The following is a 19,026-nucleotide window of genomic DNA, read 5'->3' as shown; positions in this document are numbered from 1 at the left end:
TGGAAAAAAACCCGTCATAAGCTTCTTTCGTACATGCGAATTTATCCGATGTATCGGGCCACATTACGAAATTGTGTTCGTTTAAGACTGTGTATATAATTACAGTTTTCCAAGAACAGTTCCTAAATTCCCGTACAAACGAGGGGCACAGCAAAGGTGTGCATTAACTACCTCATATATACTGCACAGTTCAAATCTATTTTTACCTTTAGGGGGCGATTCCTGGATTTTGAAAGATGCGTTATTCTATATATAAAAATAATAATAATAATAATACCCAGTGTAGCATGCATAAAAACAATATTGACGATTTTTATGCTAAACACGATATTTGGTCCAATCCAAGGATGAACCACCCATTCACCCCCGATCCCGAATCCGCCATCTGCCTTAAAAGTACGACAAAGTTGAACTTTGTACAAACATCGTAGTTTCAAAATGAGAAAAAAGAAAGGTTTTTCTTTCCTTAAGTTTTTATTTAAGCTTGACCATAAAATATTTCATCATATTTATGGTACAACGTAAATCTTAAATCAGCGTTCACAGTCAGAAAAGAAATGTATCTAAAAATATCCGAATAACAGAAATCTGATTTGGATGAGTTTTAATGGAATTTACAACGACTTTTTAAATATCTTTTCCTATAAAGTGATTATTTTTGGATCGAATTTAATAAAGATCATATTTAAGTTTGTTTCAAAACGGGGAATAGCTGGAGATCAATCAGACTTCATTTAAATTGACGTGTCTTAAAAATTCATACAGTATATAAAAAGACTTTGTGGTGGTAGGGAGAGTATTTTCTGTTCATTTAACATTTTAAATTTAGATAACATCTTCCTAAGCATATCATTGAGGGAGGCAGTGAACATACCAGTTGATTTATCATACCCTCCTCCGAGGTTGCTAGTAACAGTGTTGTACACAACGATAGAACCATCACCAATTTTCTGCAAAGTTCCTGAATTAGATACCAGAAAACCAACAGCACTATGACTAGATGGCATGTGTGTAGATATCCCTATAGCTCCAGCATGATTTCTTGCTACAACTGTGTCATTCAGTAATAATTGTGTGTAGAAAGATTTGCCAGGAGGAGTAAGAACTGTCCATGTAAAGTAGTAGAGTCCTTCTCCGGGGGCAGTGAACATACCAGTTGATTTATCATACCCTCCTCCGAGGTTGCTAGTAACAGTGTCGTACACAACGATAGAACCATCACCAATTTTCTGCAAAGTTCCTGAATTAGATACCAGAAAACCAACCTTTCCTGAACCTAATTTAAAAAAGTAATCGGTATCATATATTCATTCCGGCATAATCACAATTCATGCCTGTTAAATTATTAAATGCAGAAAAAAATACTAATTTTATGTTTTTTGGTCTGTGCGTCCGTTCGTTCGTTCGTCCATCTGTCCTTTCAGGGTTGTAACGTTCGTCGGTCTGTCCCACTTCAGGTTATTTCAAGTTTTTTTTGGTCGAGGTAGTATTTGATGAAGTTGAAGTCCAATCACCTTGAATTTTCTTGTGATATTATTTTTTTAAATTTTAATGCCAAATTAGAGATTTCCCCGCATTTTCACGGACCACTGAACATAGAAAATGATAATGCGGATTGTACTGGGGACACATATTGTTATTTTTAACTTTTTATATTCCGGGTAATAATTTGACTGATAGCCAGTAGTTTCACATGTGCATAATGTGGGTTGGAATATTAATACATAACTTCGAGGCAGTACAAAATACAGAAGTCAGCAACAAATATGCCAATCTCGAACCCTCTAGAAAAGCTGTGATTTAATATAACGGAGACTTTTAGCAAAGTAGCACTTTTGTATATAACCGCATCGAAATCTCCCCTTTCGTTTACAGGTTTAATAAAATTGAGAATGGAAATGGGGAATGTGTCAAAGAGACAACAACCCGACCAAATAAAAAAACAACAGCAGAAGGTCACCAACAGGTCTTCAATGTAGCGAGAAATTCTCGCACCCGGAGGCGTCCTTCAACTGGCCCCTAAACAAATATATACTAGTTCAGTGATAATGAACGCCCATACTAATTTCCAAATTGTACACAAAAAACTAAAATTAAAATAATACAAGACTAACAAAGGCCAGAGGCTCCTGACTTGGGACAGGCGCAAAAATGCGGCGGGGTTAAACATGTAAGAATGTAATACCGGTACTAGTCGTGTTATAATTAAACTTACTCGGGGTAGAAGGACTCTGATTACAGTCACACGTTCCATCATTATCTCCCATAAGTTTCAACTGGTACTGAATACTCTTCATAAGACTGGCATTCCTTGAACAGGATTCTTGGCAGCTCCCGCCTGATGTCAGGATTGAAGTCAATATTGCCGCAATGGCGATAGCATTAACAAAGCTACAAAAAAGGTATTTTGTTATTGAAAAAATATAGCCTGTCTCTGCTGTACCCATATTTTGACTATTTTATTTATTGTGTCTGTTTATTTAACGCATCATTGTAAATATAACGGAATTTGACGAGACTGTCATCTAAGTGAGAGGGTTAGCGCTATAAAACCAGGTTTAATCCACCATTTTCTAGATTTGAAAATGACTGTACCAAGTCAGGAATAAGACAATTCTTGTCCATTCGTTTTTTATGTGTTTTGTTATTTGATTTTGCAATGTGATTAAGGACTTTCCGAATTGATTTTCCTCTAAGTTAAGTTTTTTTAATTAGTGATTTTACTTTTCTCTAAGTTTGTCTTGACAGTTTTTGAATTTTTTTAACCCTCTGCTTGAATAGGTTCCTATATAGCCAGTTATCAAAAAGTTATTGACATGCGGTTAAACAGTTTGGGTGCATTTGTTCATCTTGGATCTTAGATGATATTATTTAACCCATTTAATTCACGTCGAATGCGCTTTTTTCGTTTCTTTTTCTTAAACAATAAATGGCATCAAATGAATCTTTCATTAACACAAATTAAAGGTTAACATGAATAATAAATAACTAATACAAAGCTTTGCTATGAATGAAACAAACAACAGTTTATGTTAAAGCGTCTTGTTTGATGCATACACATTGAAATTCCAACAAACTTCGTGCTTCGTCTTCATAAGTTGATAGTAAGACGCATAGAATAAACAGAAAGTCTTAACGTTTCTCATCCTCGAGCTGTTTAATGCTAGAAAAAGTTTCTGTCATTTGTAGTTTATTTTTTTATTTATTAATACATGTATTTCAATAACATAAAAAAAAACAGCATGCGTATAGTCAGGTTTGTGGTTGTTATCGAACTCTATTTGTTTACTTACTTCATTTTGAATCCTTGGTTTTGACAAAAAAAAGCACGTGCCTAGCTTTGGTTGTTTTCTTTACTTTACATACATTAAAGTTGAAGTTCACTTGAACACATTTTATATCATCATGATCATGCAATTCAGATACTAAAAAGGTTAATCGAAATCCATTTTTGGCAAGAGTTTTTAAAAACAAACAGCTGTTACCCTTTACCAGAATTGCAAGTCACGACAAAAAAAAATAAGATTTCTTCGGCACAAATTATAAAATAATTTGTAATATTTACACTGTAAAATACTAAATATATATCCTTAGTTTTATGGTTTGTCTCTTAAAGACCAAATAGGGGGAGGGTCTTAATCAAAACTGCAATGCGGAGGACTGGATTCATTTAATTATTAATCTCTCTTGGAGTTATGCCTAGAATCATAGCGAACACCTAATTTTATTTAAAATTATTAATTGATTTCGGTTTTTTGTAATTGTTTAGTTTTTTGTAATTGTTTAGTTTTGCTATTGGTTTTTTTTTTAGGTTAGCCGATAAACATAAGATACAAAGAATAACGCACAATATAATTTTAAATTAGTTTTCGAAAAAGTATCTACCAATATTCCAATTGTTTCGAAGCAGCTATTTTTATGTGTCCCGTAGTCCAAACTGCACAGTATCAGTACATGGATATATAGGGTAAATGTTTAACCAATGAAATGAGTACTGAAGGCAAGCCAATATGACATTAGTGAAATGTCGTATATTCGTAAACACTCTGTTTCGAAACCAAATAAAAGACAGACTAGACTTATGAATGGTATTTAGTAGAGATTTCATGACATTTATGATAACAACAATCTTATTTGCAAAATACACCCATATCGGTCAAGCAAACACACGTGCAAAAATACAAACAAATATAACACAGAAAAGGAAAAACTACATATATAGACACAAAGACATAGATATAATGGGAATGTAACCTTTGATTGATATGGACGTTATTTTAGCTTGCTTTATATTAAAAGTCATCAACTTCTGTCAAAAGCTCAGATTCAGGATTTAAATGTTTTTACGCTTTAAAAGTGATTGATAATAAGCAATTGCACAAGGTCATGATTTGCTCTGGCTGTTTATAACGTCTTTACACTAAATCCATTGGATGTTGGATGTGTACGGATTGATAGTTTAGTCTTTGATGCATGCTTTTTTTTATTAGTTGTTAGTGGCTTTGAAATAACTGTAAGATAACTGCGAGTTCTCTCAGAATTGTTCATTGAATTTGTGTCTTTTTGTGTCGAGATGTACAAGTACCATGCCACGTCCACTTGTATTTTTGTCCATCTGATTAGTTAAGCCTTTTTCAACTGATTTATATAGTTCGTTCTTATGTTTTACTTTTATACCAATGTTCCAGGTTAGGGGAGGGTTGGAATCCCGCTAACATGTTACACCCTGCCACATTATTTATGTATGTGTCTGTCTTAAGTCAGGATCCTGCAATTCAGTGGTTTTCGTTTGTTTATGTGTAACATATTTGTTTTTTGTTCATTTTTTTCATGTAAATAAGGCCGTTAGTTTTCTCGTTTGAATTGTTTTACTTTGTCTTATCGGGGCCTTTTATAGCTGACTATGCGGTAAAGGCTTTGTTCGTTGTCATTTTGGTCTCTTGTGGACAGTTGTCTCATTGTCAATCAAACCACATCTTCTTTTTTAAAATCTCTAAAAGTTCAGTTTGCAATATAGAAAAATCAAAGAGCTGAAAGCTCTGAGGAAAAATGACGCCACTGCCTCTAATATTGGGATATTTTGTATGCAAGTGCAAGTCTTGATTTACACATACAGTAATAAGTTTAACATTGCAGCATGTCTCATAAGCATATAATTGATATTCGTATATGTGTGTATGAAGTGAAAATGACAACTGACTGTTTTTTTTTAATACAAATGAACAGGTCAAGAGTCAAGACTACCTGAATGATCTACAGTGTAAAAATGACTACTAGCTGGTTTTTTTTTGTACAAATAAATAGGTCAAGAATACTGGAATGATCTACAGTATCCAATGACTACTAGCTGGTTTTTTTTGTACAAATAAATAGGTCAAGAATACTGGAATGATCTACAATATCCAATCCAACTCCTAGGAGCCGATAAGAGCCGATAATAATTATAGGAGCAAAATCATCTACTAATATACAGTGAAACCTGACTTAACCGAAACCTGCATAAACCGAAAACCTGTATAAACCATACATATTCTTCCGAACCGGCATATCAAATTGCATGCGTTATAAATGTGATAAAACCGAATATTGGCCAAAAGCAAACACAACCTTAAGTCCCGAAGAGGTGATTTAAACAGATTTCACTGTAGTTATATATATCAATAAACAATACAATGTTATCAGCTCTAATGTCTATTTAAAACAGGACCCTGATAGACAAAAGAAGATGTGGTATGATTGCAAATGACTATTAACCAAAGTCACAATTTGTTAAGGTATTTAAGGAATGACTGAAATATTTTTTCTGTCTATGAAGAAATAACATAAAAAAATTGGTGCACACTGAATAACGCGCATTTTTTTTTATGTTATTTCGAATAGACAGAAAAAATATTACAGTCTTTTCTTATAATTTAATTCTAAATTCCAATTTAAACCGTGGAAAACCATGAAAAAACGTTGATGACCCCACGGTCACATGTCTTAATTATGTCTATGGGCTCATAACAAAATAACGGCAGCCAATCAGAAGTCGCGTTACATCCAAAATTAAATTATAAAACCATTGACATAGGACAGGCGCAAAAAAAAAGTTAGCGGGTGTAAACATTTTAATAGACGCCAACCTTCATCCAACTTAAAACAATAGTCATGATAGTGTAACATCAAACCAAGACACACTTTAAACCATATATTGAAAAAGCCTGTGACAGCTTCTGGGGTTAATGGGCAAAGAATTTAGATATTCAATTTTCTCATTTTCTTACCAGGACATAAATTCTGGCATATGTTTTTAAACTACTTATTTTTGAATATCTATCAGTAAAGTGTTTTTTTTATACTAGTATAAATTAAAATGAGCTTCATCCTCCAATGTATCAGAAGATTAGCTGGGCAGAAAGTCATACCACATCTTCTTATATTTATAGCAACCTGGGGTGGTGTTCTCGAAGCTATCTTAGGATTAGGACGTGTCCTAAGTCTATCTTATGACAAGTCTTTGTCTTAAGTCATGTCCTCAAGCTCTCTAAACTTATGATACATCTCATTTTTCGTCCTAACTTTAGGACACCCAATTATGTGTCTTAAGAGCATCATATCTTCATCCTAGTGTAATAAAGTTTGGATTTCGCATTTTGCTCATTATTTTACGTGAAAATGAACATGAAATGAAACGCACCATCGGTTATGAACTCGTATATAAAGAAATTGTGCATGATTTTAAACTTTGAACTTCGTGTTTCACGATACGATTACACTACACATTTAATTCTCATTTCTAAACGAATTGTTTCCCAGTTCAAATAACAATCTTTTTTTTCTATATAATTACATTGGTAATTATGCATTTAATTCTGTACATGTTCTTATAAAATTCGTAAACTATTTTATTAAATTATTTCGTCATTAATAAATGTTTTATTAAAAAATATCTTGAACAATTTAAAATTTCGACTAAGGATATGTTTAGGACGTCCTAACATAAGATCCGTCTGAGATAGCTTCGAGACACAACTTAAGAGTGTCCATCCTAAAATTTGTCTAAGATGTGTCTTAGGACGAATCTTCGGATACTTTCGAGACCACCACCCCTGGTTTATAGTATAACAAGAAATGATATAATGATAAGTCAATTTTATAACTTTTATTATATTTATATCATATTAGAACTAATATTTTGACACTTTCACCTATGTAGTGCAATCGGCAATCATCGGGTGAATTCGCTAGGTACGGAATCGGCCGAGTTGTGACGAATGTTATGCGGTGAACTATTTAAAAAAAATATGAATGCTCTCCCTTACCGGATACGAATTATGTGTGCTGCATCTTCATACCTTACAGTAGGTTCATTAAATGGTTTGCTACAAAAATAACTAGAATAAATTTTGCTGGTTAAATTTTCACACGATGTTGACAATATATTAACTTAGACCTGTTGACAAAAGTATATAACTTTCAAAAAATTTGAAGCACACAATTTACATTATTTCATTGGATATATAGCTGTTTTCTCATATAGAAGTTTGATTTTTTAAATTTGTCAGGTCGTTAAAACGTTCAGTTGATTTTTAAAAGAGCTAGCTCACTTGTTCTGTATACCTTTATAACTAGAATAAGTTAGTGCCCTCTACCCACTTATGGAATGATCGTAATATAACGACTGGATTATTAGGGTTAGACTTCTTTAATGAAATAACGTTGAGATCTATCACGTTGGTGAACTTCCGGTAGACGGTTCAAGGTCACTATATCATAATTGACATTGAACAGTCTCTGTAGAATTATACTTAAAACCGCCTGATCGAATCTGTGACAGTGATATAAAACTTCCTTTTTGGGATCACAAAACATGATTAACCCGGGGTCGAAATGAGACATACAATGTTCTGTCAAGGCACATGCTAGCCAAGGTTGTATAATATATTTCCACGTAAATGATGTTTTCCAAATTGTTATGAATCCAGCTCCTAATATTTTGAAATCGAACATACATGATTGTTCATTTAGATATTTAAATGTTTCTTCTTTCGTGCGGTAAAAAGTTCGAGCTGTTTCACTTCGGTTATTCTTTCTAACAAGAATGCCAACTTGTTTTACTTGTTGAAAAAACACGTCATAAGCTTCCTTCGTACCTGTAAATTTTACCGATGTATCGGCCCACATTACAAAATTGTGTTCTTTCAAGACTGTGTATATAATTACAGTTTTCCAAGAAAAATTTCTCAATTCCCTTACGAACGAAGGATATTTGTTGAAACGAAAAGTCCTTATTTCACAATTGCAAAAGTTGTGTAACTCCCGTTTTTGAAATCTCGTTAAACCGAGATCATAATAAATCAACTTTATCCCTTTGTATCGTAATGAAATTTTCTCCTTGAAAGTGTTGATCATAGCAAGGGATTCGTGGTAATGATTGGACGAAGCACCTGTAACAATAACAGGTAAAGTCTCGTTACCACTGACAACCGGTTCTCCAAACAATTCGAACATCTCTTTGAATTGTGAAGCCATTTTGTTTACAACCGGATAGTCCAAAACGGTTTGCATATTATCATTCATATTACTGTGAAATTTTCCGTGGCAAGTTCCGTTAGTTATAGGCGCATGCGTAAATGCTTTGATTCCATTTTGTTTGGTTATCTGTTGGTAATATTCCATCCAATAACGATCACTCGATTGGTCCACACTTCCATTAAATTCGGGGTTTTGATTTATTTCAGAAAACATCATAATTCGGAATATTTGAAAACTGTTCAACAAAACATAATATAATACGATACACAAAGCAATTCCTACACATACATTTAAAACTGATTTTAAGGGCTTCATCATTTTACTAACACGAACTCTGAAAATTTTTGCGTGAATTTCTAAATCCTATCTGAAATTAAGTAGATCTGTTATGCTTGCCATGAGAATACCGAAAACATCAACATACAAAAGTAAAAGGACATAGAATATTTAATTACATAAACTTATGAATAATCTGACCGATATATTGACCCTTAGGACACTTCCTGTGTAGTGGATGACCATATGTAATTATGCCAGGTACAAATTTTACTTGTTAATTACAAAACATGTATCCACTTTCAGTACATGTTCTTAAATTTAACTAAAAGACACTTCTTGTTATGACCAAATGTAATTATGCTAGGAACCTATTCGTCTTCTATATTACCAATATTTATTAATCTTCAATACTTATATTTTTTTTATTAAAGTTTTCGAGGGGTTGATTTTTTTTAAAGTTTATAAAATCAATTGCAATTACTTAAAAACGAAAAGGTGTCTATATGGATTTGAAGAAAGACAACAGAACTTTTAGAAGGATAATAGAAGAACGTGTTTGCATTGTTTATTTTCATTGTTTTATATTTTTATGTATGGTACTGCATATCAAGTAAAATGTTTTAAGCCATTGGCCCTTATGGGCATTAGAGCTTTCAATAAAGTTATCTATGATTCCAGATAGATTATTCATTAAATATTCAAAGTGAGAACTATTGGTGAATAAATCCGATAACAAATGACAAAACTGAAAAGAATGGCCATTTTGTAGTTTTATATTATAGAACTAACCATACTATTAAAATTTATAGTATTTATCCGATCATTTTAAATTTCAGGAAAGAGGGGGGTAGTGCGATGTTTTTTGTTGATTTATTATTAATTCTACTCTTGTCTTTTTCAGCTCTTTTTCAGCTAGTTTATTCATCCTCCCCAACCCACACACACCCTTAAAAAGATATGACTAAATAAATTAACGGTTGTCTCCCTATTTGACACGTTGTTTAAACACCCAGAGGCAAATATTTCATATAACAAATTTAATAATTACTAGTAGTAGTAGTTCAAATTTCGTGAGTGCCAATGAGACAACTCTGGATCCAAGTCACACTTTTAAAAAGTAAACCATTATAGTTCAAAGTAAGGCCTTCAACACTGAGTCTTGACTCACAACAAAACAGCAAGCATATAAAATGACTAGTGTAAAACCATTCCAACAGGAAAACCAACGGTCAAATGTGTATAAAAAGATGAGAAACGAGAAACGCATATGAACAACATCATTTAAACATTTAAACATGCGCCAACCCTTCACCCTATCATGTGTAAAATCACTGTTATATAGATATAAGAAGATGTGATATGATTGCAAATGAGACAACTCTCCATCCTAATCAATTTGGAAAAGTAAATCATTATAGGTAAAGCCCAATCTTAAACATAGAGCCTTTGCTCACACCGAACAGCAAGCTATAACGGGCACCAAAGATTACCAGTGCAAAACCATTCAAACTGGAAAACTAGCGGTCTTGACTCTAATCTATAAAGAAAATTAACAATTGCAGCTGATATACGTTTTAACCTTTACTCTAACCTGAAATAAAAGTGTAACATCACACCTATAAAATATCATATAGATATAAGAAGATGACGTGATATTAGTGCCAATGAGACAATTCTCCATCCAAAACACAATTTTTAAAAACAAACCATTATAAGTCAAAGTACAGTCTTCAAAACGGAGTCTTTGCTTACACCAAAAAGCAAGCTATAAATAGATGTCCAATCGGCAATCCTCGGATGACTCCGTCTATCTTAGATGAGGTACGGAATCGGTCAAGTTGTTACGATTGAATATATGTCTATTTTAAGTTTTGAAAATCATGGTGACGTCAAACCCACAGGCGCTTGGGTCTATGATACAGATTTTTTTTTTTTTTTTTTTTTTTTATTAAAATATCCAATTTTCTATATATATAATACATATCTATCACTTATGTGCATGTCTCACCTAGTTTCGAGTGATTTAAACGACCCAGAGAAAATCGTTTAAATCACTCGAAACTAGGTATGGATAGTAAAATTTGGTATTTTCTCTGGGTCGTTTAAATCACTCGAAACTAGGTGAGACATGCACAGAAGTGATAGATATGTATTATATATGTAGAAAATTGGATATTTTAATAAAAAAAAAAAAAAAAAAAAAAAAAAAATCTGTATCATAGACCCAAGCGCCTGTCGTCAAACCGACCCACCTGCAGGTGAAGAAAAAAAAACACCAATTGACCGTCACTGTCGATCCAGACATGTTGGTTTTTACAGGTTTAAACCAACCCACACGCCATATAACATCTATACACCTGTTAGGCTGTTATATATAAAACACATACACCTAACATAAATACAAACTGTTATAAAATTAGATGTGTCAACTCAACCATCTATAATCAAACAATGGGTGTTATTTCTCGTACAAAACATCAAAATTGTTAAATTATTCTGCCGTCGGTAAGTAAAAATTATTGAATATCAGAAGATCTTGTGCATGCACTTTTCAGTTTTGTATTTTTTACTTATTTTTGCTGGAATTAAAAATATTTTTTTTCTCTAAAAGACATTAAATAAGGAAAATAAATTGATATAATTATTTCACATTTTTTTTTAAACACGAAAAACAAAATGAAAAACAGTGCATTACCATTAATACATTTATTGGTTTATTTTCAACCATTCTATTTTTTAGCAGAACAGGTCCGTTTTATTATGCACACACACTAAGTTCTCCTGGAAATATCTTAAGTAGGGATAAGGTTATATTTTTCACTTTCTGATTATATTCGGAAATGAAAGTTTACTCAGATAATTCGATGAGCGTTCGGACGAAACATTCTGTATTTCTTGCCCATCTTTTCCTTTAAACAATGTTACATGATTGCCGATTTCGTAATATCATTGCATGCAAGAAACAATGTGCAAATGTGCTTGTTTTGCCATTTGGAGTTAACTTGACTTATTTACCGGGATTTAATAATTGGGATGTCAAAATTATGAAAAACACCACTAAAATTGAATAATTTACAGCATAATGTATTGATTGTTTAGGTAAAAGTAATATCTTTGATTATCTTGCTTGCTAGCTGAACCGTTATGTTAGGTAAAATATTCCCCTTTAAGAGTAGACAAGCCCGATAGATAACCAATATAACATATATCTGTCTAACCGAAAGGAGAGTAGTATACCTAGTAACCTAATGACTTCATGGTTCAACTAACAAGCAACCTAACCAAATATTCTACCTTTACATATGTTCCAGACCATATTAGTATTTGGACCGTACGCGTACTGTCCGGACCATATACATATACTCGTACGGTCCGACCATACGCGTACGGTCGGACCGTATGAGTATATGCGTACGGTCCGGTACGAGCTGACCATACATGCTATTTTATCATATGGACAATTACTTAAATTGAAACAAGCAATTATCACAATCTTTATTTTACTAGTGATTTTTAGTTTTAAATAAAATGAACAAACGAACAATTGAAATAAAGTATTTGTTTAATTGTGAATCTGTATCCTATGTTGGTACTTTCGCCCAAGGTGATACAATTCAAGTAACGTAATATTTTTAACATTTTCATGTATGCAGTTCATGCATGTTTATTTGCATTTGCATTTTGTGGTAAAGTTGCTAAATATTCCAAAACAATTGACCTCCCACATGATATTTACTTCCGATATCTTCAATTTCAGTGATCATAATTCAATTAATGTATCACTGATCGACATGGTAGATTTAAGAGATTAACAGATTTAATTAGCGTGAATTTAAAAAAAAGTTAAAATATAAAGTTTTTGTTTCAATTGCAGTTGAACTTTTTATATTAATTTGATAGTTTATAAGTTATGTTGATCTGCTATATGCATTTGTATCTAATCAACCTGACCATCTTTTTTAATATTAGTACGACCGTACGCGTACGGTCCGACCGTATGAGTATTTTTATAAAGTATGCATACGGTCCAGACCGTACGCGTACGGTCCAAATACTCATACGGTCTGGAACACATACACATTCAATGCATTCTGTTGTAATCTAGTTTGTTTCTCTCGATTGTTTCATTGTTTTTTCTTTTTCATATTTCAAAAGTAAAAACGCGATATTTTTTCATTTTATTTTACTTTTAATCTATAAATCCCAAATGCGAATAGGGTTAAAAAATATATATAATACATATATATATCTTAGCTGATTTTTTTATAAATATTTCAGAACTTCAATATTAATTGAGAGACATTATTGGACATCAACACAGCCGAAACCTCTACAACTAAGACGTACTGAAAATGGAAACATTCACAAACTCTCATCTTAACCTCCTATGTTACACGTGTTACAGAAAAAGATCTTCAATATGGCTTCTTTGGTTTGGTTTGTTGACAACCACTTGACCAAACATTTGTTCATAATAAAAGTAGTCGAGGACATTTAATTTGAACAGAGAGTTGATCATAAAAAATATTGAATATCTATAAATACTCCAAATTAATCTAAAAAGTTAAGTACTTATTGAAACTGTTAATAGAAGACGAGCATTGCAATAAAGATTAACATCATGTTCAATAAAACAAACGTCAACATGACGTCATCAGACTTGACATCGGAACAATCATCTAACCCTGTTCTAATAACAACATCAGTTTTCATACCAATATGTACTGCAATATTCGTATTGAATGTCCTTGCCCTCGCTGTTCTCTTGAAATCTAAGAAACTGAAGAAAAACAGATTTTATCGTTTGACTTTTGTTTTAAGCATTAGTGACATCATTTTTAGTATCACGTTTGCATTAGTCATGATTACCAACTTACTGCTTAGGATAAAAGACATCCGCGTACCGTACTTATGTACCGGAAGTACTCTGCTGACTTCATTTACCGTTTTGTTTTCCCTAATATTAGTGCTTTTCATTTGTTTCGAGCGACTGTTGGCAACATTTCCGAAAGCACAAGCCAACAAATGGAGTAATATTTACAATTTCCTAATTGTCGGATCTCTTGTTGTAACTGGTGCTTACTGTTCTCTGATCCACGTTTTATTTGAAGACAAACAAAGCCATGACTGCGAAGTTACATCCCTTTTTGGTAACAATCTGTGGAAGTACCAACTAAGCCTGGGAGTTGTACACTTAATAATATTTATGAGTATTTTAATTGTGTATGGGCTTGTAGTCCGCAGAATATGGAACCGACGCATTCCGCAAAAAACTATAATCAGACAAACGGAAAGGACCCCGTTAAATTTGACCACCGTTCGACATAATAGAATCAGTCCCAAAAAGAACACTGCAAATCTAAAACCGATTGGCGGGAGAGACCAAAGGGGAAGAAATCATGCAAATCGCTCCATTAACCTTCGCAATGCCCTGCATACGCTAGGATTTATAATAGCAGCGATGGTCGTAAGTACCCTACTTCCGGTTACAGTAAATTTAATGTCAGCACTCACTACAGGTGTTGTAAGCCCTCATGTGCTGGCATATGTCAATGGGCTGTTCTTAATTAATCCGCTGTGCGATCCGATCATCTATGTCCTGCGAATCAAAGAGTTTCGGAGGTTTATTTCCTGTTCAAAATGAAAGTATCGATATTTTTTTCTGTGAATATCGGTGTCGGACAAAACAGTATATTGATATGTGTTGTGGAATGAATGACAGTATAGATATCACTGTATAGTGTGTATATTTCATTATGACATTATACTTTATAAATATGTTATTATTATTATTTTGAGGCCTCTCAGAATTGTTTGATTGTTGGCCTCTCAGAAAGAATATCCTCTTGAAATAAAGATTATTTATTTTATGTTCACAGTGTACATTTGTATACGCCAGTTTAAAGAACGTAATATGGTATACTGTATGTCCGTCTGTTCGTCCGTCTGATCATAACGTCTGTCTGTCCGTCCGTCGTCAAAAAGCCGGAAAAGATCCCTTGAACGCTTTAACCAATGTTTATGAAAATTTGGTGAATTGTCCATTGACGTATTATGCTAAGCTCACTTTAGATTTGATAGAAATAATATTTTACGTTTCCGAGTTGTGATATTTTTACCTATTCCTCTTTTCAGACAATAACCCCAAAATGCCTTGAGAGCAGTTTTCATATAAACGTTGGTGACTGATTATTTAGGAATTTCTGAAATATTATTGAGGAGTAATGGAACTTTACTCTCTGAAAAAGTGACAGGCGTATTATGCTCTCATGTCGCAGTTCATTAAGTAACAAACATTGAACTTAATTTATTACTATAAATTAATGATATATTCTAGATTTCAAATCTTTGCAGAATGAAATAAAAGTTGATTATTTTTGTATTTGCATGACTCTATTTCAAGAATTCAAACTGGCGACATCCCTTAGTAATGGAACGAACAAATTGCCTTCAGGGCTTTTTTTTAAGAGGGAGAGGCTGAGAGAGATTTTCCCCCAATTGGATGAAAACATATATTGCCGTCAAGCTGATAAAGAAAACCCAAATATTCTGAATCCTGATTTTCCGCATACAAAAATAAATAAAATGACTGATGGTGCCGTAAAACTACAAAAAGACCTGACCATGTCCCCTTCCTCTCGAAGGCTGGTCCTCTCCCTTGCAACATACGGGTGGCCAAACAGATAAAGGACAGAGAACCAGTCTACTTCCTCTCGAAGTTAAATGGTTGCTCCCTTAGAGAACCATGTCCCCTTCCTCTCGAAGTTAAATGATTACTCCCTTAGAGAACCATGTCCCCTTCCTCTCGAAGTTAAATGGTTGCTCCCTTAGAGAACCATGTCCCCTTCCTCTCGAAGTTAAATGATTGCTCCCTTAGATAACCATGTCCCCTTCCTCTCGAAGTTAAATGGTTGCTCCCTTAGAGAACCATGTCCCCTTCCTCTCGAAGTTAAATGATTGCTCCCTTAGAGAACCATGTCCCCTTCCTCTCGAAGTTAAATGATTGCTCCCTTAGAGAACCATGTCCCCTTCCTCTCGAAGTTAAATGGTTGCTCCCTTAGAGAACCATGTCCCCTTCCTCTCGAAGTTAAATGATTGCTCTCTTAGATAACCATGTCCCCTTCCTCTCGAAGTTAAATGGTTGCTCCCTTAGAGAACCATGTCCCCTTCCTCTCGAAGTTAAATGGTTGCTCCCTTAGATAACCATGTCCCCTTCCTCTGAAAGTTAAATGGTTGCTCCCTTAGAGAACCATGTCCCCTTCCTCTCGAAGTTAAATGATTGCTCCTTTAGAGAACCAGTCTACTTCCTCTCGAAGTTAAATGCTTGCTCCCTTAGATAACCATGTCCCCTTCCTCTCGAAGTTAAATGGTTGCTCCCTTAGAGAACCATGTCCCCTTCCTCTCGAAGTTAAATGGTTGCTCCCTTAGATAACCATGTCCCCTTCCTCTCGAAGTTAAATGGTTGCTCCCTTAGAGAACCATGCCCCCTTCCTCTCGAAGTTAAATGATTGCTCCCTTAGAGACAGGTAACCAGGAATCGTATCCCTAAAATTTGCGACAATGTTCAAAAGAAAAAAATGCTAGATTTATGTAAAATAATAAACCAAAAAATAAATAAATAAATAACATCTATAACAACAACAAGAGTGCACACGCTGAAATGTTTCGCCTTCTTTACTAATCATTGATATTAAGTTGATAGTTTTTAATATAAAGCTTTATAACAACTGTCACATAAACTTTACCAAGAAACTAAACATTGACCACTGAACCATGAGAATGAGGTCAAGGTCAGATGAACCATGCCAGACAGGCATGTTCAGCTAACAATTCTTCCATACAACAAATATAGTTGACATATTGCATATTGTTTAAGAAAAACAGACCAAAACATAAAAACTGAACACTGAGCAATGAACCGTGAAAATCAGGTCAAGGTAAAATAAAACCTGTGCGACTGACAAATAGATCATAAGATATTTCCATACATAAAATACCTATTGCAAAGAGTACCCTCAAGCCTTAACTTTGACCACGGAACCATGAAAATGAGGTTAAGGTCAGATGGCACCTGCCAGCTAGACATGTGCGCCTTTCAATCATTTCATACACCTAATAAAGTAGACCTATTGCATACAGTATAAGATCAAAAACACAAAAACTTAACTATAACCCCTGAACCATTAAAATAATGAAGTCAAGGTCAGTTGACACCTGTCAGTTAGACATATGCACCTCACAGTCCTTCCATACACCGATTATACTAGACCTATTGCTTATAGTATCTGAGATATGGACTTGAACCCCAAAACTTAACCTTGTTCTCTTGTCCATGAAATGAGGTCGAGGTCCAATGAAAAATATCTGACGAGCATGAGGACCTTGCAAGGTACGTACATAACAAATATAGTTATCATACTACTTATAATAAGAGAGAATTTAACATTACAAAAAATCTAACTTATTTTCAAGTAGTCACCTAACCATGAAAATGAGGTCACTGACAGAAACTTCGTAACATGTGGCATCCATATACAACATATGAAGCATCCAGGTCTTCCACCTTCTTAAATATAAATAAAAGAAGAAGATAAACTTTTAAGAAGTTAGCTAACACCGCCGTCGCCGCCGCCGGATCACTTTCCCTATGTCGAGCTTTCTGCAACAGAAGTTGCAGGCTGGACAAAAAACACAAAATAACAGGCTTCTTTATAAGAACAGGCACACAAAGACTTAAAAGGTTAATATGTATCACATCTTCTTTTTATATATAAAAATCAATTGAAAAGGCTTAACACATCAGATGGATACAAATAGAAATAAATCTATCCAAAAATAGAGTGAAGGTGGCCGGGTACTTGTACATTGTACACCCCATCAACAAGAAGACATTATACATAAATATGTTTAAACTAAAAAGACACCAAGTACATATTTAAGAGTACTCGCAGTATTGACAGCTATTTCAAATCCACTACAACTAAATAAAACAAGATTGCACACGCTGAAATGTCTCGCCTTCTTTACTATTCATTGATATCATGTTTATAGTCCTAAATATAAAGCTTTACTATACAACTATCACACATACTTAACCTTGGAAACTAAACATTGGCTAATGAACCATGAAAATGAGGTCAAGGTCAGATGAACCATTGCAGGTAAACATGTACTGCTACCAATTCTTTGATACAACAAATATATTTGACGTATTGCTTATAGTTTAAGAAAAACAGAAAAAAAAACAAAAAACTTAAAACTGAGCAATTAACTATGAAAATGAGTTTAAGGTGGTACCTAACACTTAAGCTAAAATTATTTTGGCTCGTTTAATTTTGATAAAATTTTAACAAAGATTTTACTTTGATCCTTTGACAAAAATATAAAAAATTAAAAAAATTTGAACCAACAGTTTTATCAGAAAAAATACACTGGATATATATAGCAGTTTGACAAACACTTTACACAATAAGACTTATTTTGATCATTGAGAAGCTTTTTATTACCTTAACAACACAACGTGATTAAAACGTTTAGCTGATTTTACAGAGTTATCTCCCTGTAGTGTTAGGTACCACCTTAAAGTCAAATAAAACCTGCGAGGCTGACAAGTAAATCATAAAATATTTCTATGCACCAAATATAGTTGACCTAATGCATATAGTATTACGGAAATATCAAAACTTAAAGTATCTGAGATATGGACTTAACCACCAAAACTTAACCTTGCGGTTCACTGATCCATGAAATGACCTTGCAAGGTACGCACATACCAAATATAGTTAGCGTAGTACTCATAAAATGACAGAAAGTAACATCACACAATTTTTTTTTAAAGTAGTCACTGAACCATGTAAATGAGGTCAAGGATATCGGACATGTGACTGGCGGAGACTTCGTAACATGAGACATCTATGTACAAAGTATGAAGCATCCAGGTCTTTCGTCTTCTAAAATATAAACCGTTAAAGCTTTTAATTTTCATGGTTCACTTTGTTGACCATTTTGTAATGTTAATTTCTTTCTTATTATGGGAACTTCCTCTTGACAGTTCAACACTTGTTCTATTTTATCAAGTAAGTCCTTGTTTCAAAACTTCCAATAGGGAACATATATTAGTTACTAGCTCTTCTTCTTTTATATAAGCTTAGGATTTCAAATATTTTGACCACGAGCATCACTGAAGAGACATGTTTTGTCGAAATGCGCATCTGGTGCAAGAAAATTGGT

General features: G+C 33.7%; 3 protein-coding genes across 3 annotated transcripts; 1 reads left to right on the top strand and 2 right to left on the bottom strand.

The window, feature by feature from the left end:
• Nucleotides 1-749: 749 nt before the first annotated feature.
• Nucleotides 750-3,298, bottom strand: LOC134694086 (uncharacterized). The gene is made up of 3 exons (XM_063555080.1): nt 3,294-3,298; nt 2,216-2,391; nt 750-1,276 (listed from the first exon to the last, which is right to left on the bottom strand). The coding sequence occupies exons 1-3, from the start codon at nt 3,296-3,298 to the stop codon at nt 750-752; spliced, it is 708 nt and encodes a 235-aa protein (XP_063411150.1).
• A 3,822-nt stretch (nt 3,299-7,120) lies between these two features.
• LOC134694652 (uncharacterized) lies at nt 7,121-8,996 on the bottom strand. The gene has a single exon (XM_063555695.1). The coding sequence runs from the start codon at nt 8,833-8,835 to the stop codon at nt 7,678-7,680; it is 1,158 nt and encodes a 385-aa protein (XP_063411765.1). The 5' UTR covers nt 8,836-8,996; the 3' UTR covers nt 7,121-7,677.
• Nucleotides 8,997-11,183: 2,187 nt separating this feature from the next.
• LOC134695159 (uncharacterized) lies at nt 11,184-14,578 on the top strand. Its single transcript, XM_063556361.1, has 2 exons — nt 11,184-11,301; nt 13,075-14,578. The coding sequence occupies exon 2, from the start codon at nt 13,418-13,420 to the stop codon at nt 14,438-14,440; it is 1,023 nt and encodes a 340-aa protein (XP_063412431.1). The 5' UTR covers nt 11,184-11,301; nt 13,075-13,417; the 3' UTR covers nt 14,441-14,578.
• The last annotated feature ends 4,448 nt before the right edge of the window (nt 14,579-19,026 follow it).

This window comes from Mytilus trossulus, chromosome 13 (assembly GCF_036588685.1).
Source record: "Mytilus trossulus isolate FHL-02 chromosome 13, PNRI_Mtr1.1.1.hap1, whole genome shotgun sequence".
NCBI classification, from domain to species: domain Eukaryota; kingdom Metazoa; phylum Mollusca; class Bivalvia; order Mytilida; family Mytilidae; genus Mytilus; species Mytilus trossulus.
Note: the sequence above shows the minus strand (reverse complement) of the source record. Positions and strands in the feature narration are given on the sequence as shown.